This window comes from Podarcis filfolensis (assembly GCF_964270895.1).
Source record: "Podarcis filfolensis genome assembly, chromosome: 14".
In the NCBI taxonomy this organism is placed as follows: domain Eukaryota; kingdom Metazoa; phylum Chordata; class Lepidosauria; order Squamata; family Lacertidae; genus Podarcis; species Podarcis filfolensis.
The window spans coordinates 38,221,717-38,230,337 of record NC_139616.1 but is presented as its reverse complement, the minus strand read 5'-3'; the positions used below and the strand labels follow the sequence as shown (position 1 = coordinate 38,230,337).

Below are 8,621 nucleotides of genomic sequence, written 5' to 3'. Positions count from 1 at the left end.
ATATTTAAAAAAATATAGTGTCAGACATTAAAAACTTCCCTAAACAGGGCCGCCTTCAGTTGTCTTTTAAAAGTAAAATAGTTGTTTATTGCGTTGACACCAGAGAAGGTAATATTGCCTTTCATCAGAGAAATGTTGGCAGGTATGAGGAAGTCTCCTACCCTACAAAGGTAATAGCTACACTCGTTGCTCCACCCATTTTGGCCACTGCCCCCACCCGCCAGTAGCGTGTGGCCCTCAGAAGGTTGCCCAGAAAGGAATGCGGCCCTCAGGCTAGAAAATGTTCCCCACCTAGAGGACTAGAGACATGGCGGGCATTTTGATGGAAGTCTGCTGTTCATTTGAAGCAGACTCCCCTTGCCTCTCACAAGAGGACTGTCCTCCCTAAAGCAGGGCACACGGCCACCTCATTACAAATTAGAACCAAGCTCCTCAGGGCCAGTGACACACACACATTTCCTCTGGATAAACGCAGTCTCCTTTTCTGGTCCACATGAGCTCCGCTATCTTTGATTACTAATTCACTTGCTTGTAAGACTTTCATTGCGCAAATGATAACCGATACCAACACCATTGTTACTTAGCAACCTGAACAGTGCTTTGGATATTTCGTTTTTTAAAAAATAATGTTGTTGTTTTTTAAAAAACAAAAAACACCACAGCACTTAATCTATCATCTGTCTAATAAAAAGGACATATTATGAATCAAACATGAATCATCTGCTATAACCAGCTTGTAAACATTCGGTATTAATGATCCCTTTCATTCACAAGTGAATTCTGAAACGCCTGGAGTGTTGCACTACGGCAATCAATTTCCTCCTCACAAAGCGAGAGGGAAGACAGCCGTAGGGGGAAGAATTGGGGGCAGTAAAACACCAATAGCCACTTTTGCAGGGAGCCTGATCTGTGTAGCCTCGGGGGTGGGGAACCTCAGGCCCGAGTGGACCTTGGCCAGCCACACACCCTCTCCCCAGAAAATGCACCCCTCGAGCGGTTTTGCCTGGCTGGGATGTATTTCTGGAAACTCCAATAGTGTCTCTCTGGCTTGTCTGAATGGAGGATAATACAAAGATGATACTAATGTCATGCCCCCATTTGCCTCTGGTCCTGCTCATGATCCTGCATGGGAGTCCCCTATGGCGGCCCAGAGGGGACCATGGTCCTTGGGAGGAAAGAGCTTCGCCATCCTTGCTTAGCCTATAAGGGAGAGATAAGACCATTGACACTTCTCCCACCCAACAGTTGCATTTGCAAATTTCTAGTTGTGACATCTTTCTGCTCCACTGGACAGGCTACATTGGATATGTTCCTCTTTTTAACTGACTATACATAGAATTGACATATTTTTGATGGGTAGCTCGGTTGGTAAAGCATGAGACTCTTAATCTCAGGGTTGTGGGTTCAAGATTTCTGCACTGCAGGGGGTTGGACTAGATGACCCCCGTGGTCCCTCCAACTATACTATTTTATGTCAGCTGGAAGAGAAAAAACCCCTCACGAAGGCATGGTTGTCCCAACCATGTTGCTCTTAATTATTGGCTCCGTCTAAATTTAAATCCACCCGGTCTACTGCCTTAGTGACACAAGACCCCCATAAAAGTGCGTGGTTTAAAATTGTGCACCAAAAACTCCTCTCCTGCGGACTCCACCCACATCAGCTTCTCATGACAGGCTTTATTAAAGCAAAAAGGCTAATTGGACAGCGTCTGAAGGTCTTTGAGCATAATCTGGCCCAACCATGTTGAAGCCTTCAAGCATGTGCAGCGTCAACAGATGGATACACATCTGCACAGGCATCCTGCGGTGGAGCCAGCAGCATGCCCAGGAGCGCATGGTGGAGCAGTGGCAGTGTTCACCTGACCTCCTGACAGATGATATGCTGCTTCCTTATCATGAAGGAGAGGGGGAGGTCAGCATGGTGCTACGGTGCCAGCAGGAGTGCTGGATGGGTTCAGCCGGTGTGTTTGCACCGTGCTGCACCAACCTCCTTTCCCCCCTTAGCGTCAAGCAGCAGTGGCAGCAACCCCACAATCAGGTGAGCACCGCCATCCCAATATGGCCACCAATGCTGAGCTTGCCTGTGTTGGGGTCCATTGCAATCATGCAAACAGGACTGCATTTGTTTTGGCATGTTATCCCTAAGTATGTTTTGTTCTTGGGATGGGGAGGGGAAGGGGCGTACAGAGTTTAAGTGAAACGACACAACACTACCAAAGGTTTGCAATGGTAAAATATTAAAACTGAAACCAAATTGAACAGCCTGGGAGGCGAAATCAGGTTTTATTGGCTGCCATTCTGGTAAAACCGAGGAAAAATATAATAAGGTGTTATCTCCAATAAGTTCCCCCACAACTGCCTCCAGTGAGGATGATGTTCTCCGTATCAAAATCCTGTTGGTTCATCGTTGCTGTTTTTTAAAAAAGCAACTGTGATATTCCATCTGGGATGGATCCCTAATGTAAACAAATGCCTTCCTCAGGTCCCAGGATTCAGTCCTGTTTAGGAGCTATGCTGGTCAAAAACGCCAGGACTCTAGCATGACAGGAGCTCTTTTTGCCTCATGTCCGCCTCATCTTCTGCTTCTTGGCTTGCCTCTTCATGTCCTCAAGGCTCCCTGCGTCAGAACCTGCCTGCCCCAGCGTCCGCACCCCTTGGAGACGGCTGGTTAGCTGGAGCAGCAGGGGGATCAGCTGGAGAGGGGGCAGAAAAATGCAGATGACCATGATGGACCATTACAGCAACAATGGCATAATATAATCATTAAAGATAGGGTGAGGAAACCTCTTTTTTTCCTTCAGCCCAAGAGTCACATTTCCTGCTGGGCAGGGGATATGTGTCAGCAATGGGTGGGGACAAAGGCAAAAGTGGGTGGAGCAATTAATGTCAATTTTACCTCTGCGCAATAGACTATTACATCCAATGACAGCCCCTCTCTACCCTCCCATCTAGGCAAGTGAGGGGCATTAACAAACTTCAAGGACGTATTCCAGTCAGGCAATGCCACTTTAGCATGGTGCCAAATGAGTTCCCAAGCCCCAGACAGAGAAGGCTAGAGAGGCCAATTTGGCTCCTGAAAAAAAAAAGAGTAAAACTGCAACACTACTTACACTTACACACAGAGAGAGACATTTTACCTTATCATGGTTGTAACCAGCTAACAGGAGCAGCAGCGTTAATGGCAGGGCGATGTAAGATCCTTGTGCAATATCCTGCTCAGGCAGCTTTCTCTGCAAACAAGTCAAAGGTGCGTGGCTGTTAGTTCCTACAGAACACTCTTACTCCGATTCGTCCCTTTGTTTAAAAAATAAATAAATAAAAAGGTCATGTGTTGCAGTTTCCCACCCTCCCAAAGTGTGATTGCCCTTTTGTGTAGCCTTTCCCAGTCTTTGGTCTGCCCATGTTGTTAGTCCCATCATCCTTGACCACCAGCCTTGGCGCTTAGGGATGATGGGAGTGGTAGTCAAACAACATCTGGGAACCAAAGGTTGGGAAAGGCTGCTTTGGAGTTTTGTTGCGGTTGCTCAATGGAAAGGTCAAGAAGTATGTGCTTGACAGCCATTGCTCCTCTTCCCCTGAAATGCACACTTGCAGGGCAGTTGCTTAATTTCACCATCATCATTCTCCACTATGCATTTTGGAAAGCTGCTTGTTTGCTATGTATTGGGACACATCTTAAGATATTGTAACAAAATGTTGCATGATGCTTTCGGAGATTGAGGAGCAAGTTTTCATTTATTTTGGATATGATCGGATTTCATTTTGAATCTGCTGTTTTGAAACTTTTGGGTGGGGGGCAGCGGTTTCTTTGAATTGAACCAGGTACCTGGCTGTTAGATCACCTATAAAGCGCCAAAAATCTTCCCTTGGAAACAAAGCAAGACCCAACTTTATTGAGAGCTAGGAAAGCAGAAGAGCTGGAAATGAAAAGGGAGCCCCCAACAGAATTTTCCCTTGCGCGTTTGTAGAACAGGCTGGCCAGAAGATGCTTACCGTAGGATTGAAAACCAAGGTGATGTGTTTATGGTACCCAAGGGTGGTGAATGAAACTTGAGGCAAGGTGTAGTCGTACTGGGACCTGGAAAGTGTCGAGTCCAAAAGTACCACGTAATTCTGCCAATGAAAGAACAAGAGGGAACTGCTAGCATTCAGTTGGGGGGGTATACCCAGCCATGAGGGGCAAGCAAACAGGTTGTGGTGAGAGTTGGCAAGGAGAGAAGGTCCCATTCTGCTGCTCCCCAAAACCTGGAGCCTGCATCACTTGCATTCCCAACCTTGAGTTAATGGGCCAGCAAGATAAATGCCACAATGCAAAGCTGAACAGGAGAACCACGATCTTCCAGTTTGTCTGTGCACTTGGCCCTAAGTCATGGGTCTTCAACCAGTCTGCCAGGATGCCCAGTTGGCTCCACAAAGCCATCCCAGCCGGGTCACGGTAAAACTGTTGTTGCCAAATGGGACTCCGGCTACAGCTAACCAAACCAAAAAAGCACTCCCTCTGGCGTCTGGGCTAGACACATTCTTCTGATGAGAAACTCATTTCATCTATTTCTACGAGTGCTGCAAAGCGGCAAGAGACTTTTACAACCAGAAAGATATTTCTGGCTAATCCTACAGTAATGTGTGTAGCCAGGGAGTTCTCCACGGAGCAGGGATAGAAGCATCCACTGAGGTGGGAAGCTTGTGTTGTGCAGCATTTGCCATCTTGAGTCTTGTTTTTGGAAAAACCCAAAATCACTGGTTTTCAATAGTTTCTCCATCGTTTGGCTAGGGACAAGTGTAAAAGACGGCTGGTTTTCATTTAGCAGCAATGCTAGGGCAACACTACGGGAATGGCTCTGTGAACTGCCATTTGAGGATTAGAATGTGCCTTATTTGCACTATTAGGTATAAATCACTATTGCACTATTAGGTATAAATCAAAAGTGAGTATATGGAAGTAGGCCCCGTGCTGCAGGCTTGGGAGTCAGAGGTGGGCCTTGGGGCTGGACCAGTTGAAGACCACTGGTGTTGACAGTGCTGAGCTAAATGAACCAGCACTTTCTGATCTTCCTATGCAGAAGGAAGGAAAATAATACCTCTCTGTCCCGGAGCAATGGTGGAAAGTGGAAGAACAGAGACTGGCCTAGCGAGACAGTGTGGACTGGGTTGTCAAGGTTCTCACTTTTGTAAAGCTTCACCTGTGAGGGGAGAAGACAGAGAAAAAGGCATACAGCTTTTACTGGGATGGTTAAGATGGCGGCAATCTCATCCCCCTCCTCAGTTCTGTCTCTTCCCAAGGCCCTTTGGTTCTAACTGCAGAGTTGCCAACGTGGTACCCATGGGCACCAGGGCCCCTGCCAATACCTCTTCTGGTGCCCACAAAAGGCCCCAGAAAATATTCCCTCAAAAATTCACAATGTACAAGAATGAAGAGGGATTGCCTTTAATAAATCCATGCCCGGGGGGGGGGGTGTCACACTGAGGAATCTCAAAAAGAACTGGAAAGAGGTGCACTCACCCATAAGGTAGGCAGATGCTCCGAGGAAGTGATCACGTTGCCACTCAGATCAAATTGGTTAATTTGGCGGAAAGCGATGATATTCACGTCCTCAATGTCATTGCTGCCAACCTACAATATGGAAGGTGGGGTGGGGGGGAAGGTTCCTTTAACACCGGCCAGATGGAAGGCTTCCGATTAAATATGCTGCTCATATCAGCTCTCTGATCAGCTCCCTCGGCCGTAAAAATGAACATTCACGCTGCATTTCAGGCACTGCTGAAAAATATGTCCTCCGTGTATGGGGGGGGGGGAGGCCATGCACAAATCAGCTTTTTTGGAGAAGAACCGGGTATGAGTTCCCTGAAATGTATTCCTCAGACTCAACTCCTAAAACCGAAATAAGGAATTAGGCAGCAATTGCCGGTGATTTCCCCACCTCTGATTCCATCACAAAAGGGCAGTGATTTAGAATGCTAAAGCGAAAGAATGATACTCCCTTAATGCTAGAACCCAGGAAGATAAACAATACGATTGTCTGTGATCATACAATAGCAGTTGTTCACACAGAACATGAAGTATAGAATTTGCTATTGCTGGACTTGGTGATTGTCACCAACGTGGATGTCTTTTCAAGGGCATTGATTCATGGAAAAGAGGCATGCCAATGGCCGTTAGCCACAATGGCTACACAGGAAGCTGCCTTATCACGACTCAGCAGATTAGTCCACCTGGAACAGTCTTGTCCACATGGGCTGGCAGCAGGGTTTCACAGAATGGGGTGTTTCCCAGCCCTACCTGGAGATTCAACTTGGGGCCTTCTTAGATGAGAGGAGCAACTGCTGGAACAGGCCAACCAGGTGCCTGTAGGAAGGCTGCAACCAAGATCTCAGTGCAACAGCGCTCTCCCTGCTTGTGACGCCCCACAGGTGGTATTCAGAGGCACAGTGACTCTTGACAGTGGAGACAGAACTGTCGTCACCATGGCTAGTGGATACCAGCAGGCTCAGCCTCCCTAAATCTGTCTAATCCTTTTCTAAAGTGATACGAATCGGTGGCTGTTCCTGCATCACGCGGGAGTGGATTTCAAAACTGCTGCAACACACCTTGAGACAGCAGGGAGGAGAAGGATATAAACAGAACGTCGATTTCATCTCCCTCTGCCAGAATGGGCAATTTCTTAGTCCAGAGGTCCCCCAACCTCTGCTCATGGGTTATGGGTGGAGAAGGGAAAATGAAATCCTCTTGCCATGCACGATAAACCATTTTATAAACCTTGTGTTGTGTCCCCCTCCTCCCCCCTGAGCTGCCTTTTCCCCCAAAACCAAAAAAGAAGACCCTAAACAACCTCAGTTCGAAGATAATAATTTTATTATTTATAACCCACCCAGCTGACTGGGTTGCCCCAGCCACTCTGGGCAGCTTCCAACAAATATAAACACCTAATAAAACATCAAACACTAAAAACTTCCGAATACAGAGCTGCCTTCCAAAAGTTGTATAGTTATTTATCTCTGATGCTCTGATCTATTCTGCCTGCCCCTTATTCCTTACTCAGTGGGCCTCTGCAAATGACTAGCTTCCCAAACAGCAATTATAAATGGTCTGTATAATTCCTGATGTTTCTCCCTCTCTCTCTTTTTTATGGTCTGAAAACTCTGCATGAAACTAAATAGACCGTGAATCCAGTAGTCCAAAAATTGTCTTGTTGCTTGACCAGCCTGAACAGAAGCCTCTTGCATGGAAAAACTGTTTGGATGCAGAAATACAGTCCTTCCTTGCTAGTGACCTGTGAAACCATCTCCCCCGCCCCTGTCCTTTGGTGCCCATTTAACCTGGCTTCTGTGGAGTGGCCTTATTACCCCAGTTAAGTAGATGCTGGGAGAGGATTCTGTCCATTGTAGCAAAAGCAGAGCCCGGAATTCACTCAGGGTCTAAGATCAGGCTTCCCCAACCTGGTGCCCTCCAGATGTTGGTGGACACTTGATTGCATCCAGCCCAGCTGGTGTGGCCAATTGTCAGGGATGAGTATGGCTGGGAATCCAAAGCGATTTGGGTTGTAGGCAACTAGGTTTTAACTGAACAGTTATGCCCACTGAAATGACTGGACCTTAGTCGTCTTTATTCCTTTCAATGGGTTTATGTGGAATAGCCCTGGATACAATGCTTTGAAGTTGTCCAGGCCCCATGCACACTGAACATTTAAAACAGTATCATAACACTTTAAACTGCTTTGGCTTCCTTGCAAAGAATCCTGGAAGTGTAGTTTGGGAAGAGTGCTGAGAGATGTTAGGAGATCTCCTATTCCCCTGGCAAGAGTTACAATTCCTGGAATAGTTTATCAATTCCTCTTCCCAGTGAACTGTGGTGTGATTCTGTTTTAAATTTAATAGTCCAGATAGGGCCCCAGTTGCTGGTTAGGACAACTGTGGAGAGAGCTGTCTCCTTCATGCCCTATTCATGGGCTTCCTAGTGGTTGGCCACTAAGGAGGAAACAGGTTCCTGGGTTAGATGAAACTTTGGCACAGCGTACGTTCTTACATTCTTGTTAACCGTGATAGCCGAGCAAAACCTCCAGATCTAGGGGCAATGTACCCTGGAATGCCAGTTGATGGAGGACAAACAAGGGAGTGAGCTATCCCCTCCATGTCCAGCTTTTGGGATTCCAGAAATCTGTGAAGTAAGGTGTTGGAGTAGACAGACCAAATTCTGATCTAGCTAGGCTTTTCTTATGCTGCTAACTGAAGGTTTCCATGTGCCACGTGCACAGAACAGCAGGTGAACAAGGTGTTAAATTTAAAGGTGGGAGAATCGCAGCATGCACACACACACACACACACACACACACACACACACACACACACAACTGGTAGTAGCAGAAAACTGGCTTCAAAGTGAGTGAGCAACGTCTGGCCATGTCTCCAAAAATCAATGAAGCAACATACCAAGCATTTTGGGCATTACGTTGCCATATCTACAACAACCTTGTAGGGTAGGTCAGCAGCAGACGCTGCAGGGCATCCCAATTCGTAAATCAATCTCTTGCAGGGTAATCCTATGTGTGTCTATCCGAAGTAACCCCCATTGCATTCAACAGGACGCACAGAAGCAAGGGCGGGGAACCTGGGGCTTTCCTGATGCC

The 8,621-nt window shown here is 46.9% G+C and overlaps 1 protein-coding gene across 1 annotated transcript in view; it reads right to left on the bottom strand.

Annotated features, from left to right (window-relative positions):
- Nucleotides 1–2,254: 2,254 nt before the first annotated feature.
- LOC310748869 (BOS complex subunit NOMO1-like) overlaps nucleotides 2,255–8,621 on the bottom strand; it is a 38,348-nt gene continuing 31,981 nt past the window's right edge. Inside the window, exons 27-31 of the mRNA XM_083584917.1 lie at nucleotides 5,501–5,611; nucleotides 5,079–5,180; nucleotides 3,994–4,113; nucleotides 3,138–3,230; nucleotides 2,255–2,693 (exon numbers count right to left, since the gene is read on the bottom strand). Coding sequence (XP_083441043.1) covers nucleotides 2,562–2,693; nucleotides 3,138–3,230; nucleotides 3,994–4,113; nucleotides 5,079–5,180; nucleotides 5,501–5,611 — 558 coding nt within the window. The 3' untranslated portion in view covers nucleotides 2,255–2,561. The remainder of the gene's footprint in view (nucleotides 2,694–3,137; nucleotides 3,231–3,993; nucleotides 4,114–5,078; nucleotides 5,181–5,500; nucleotides 5,612–8,621) is intronic.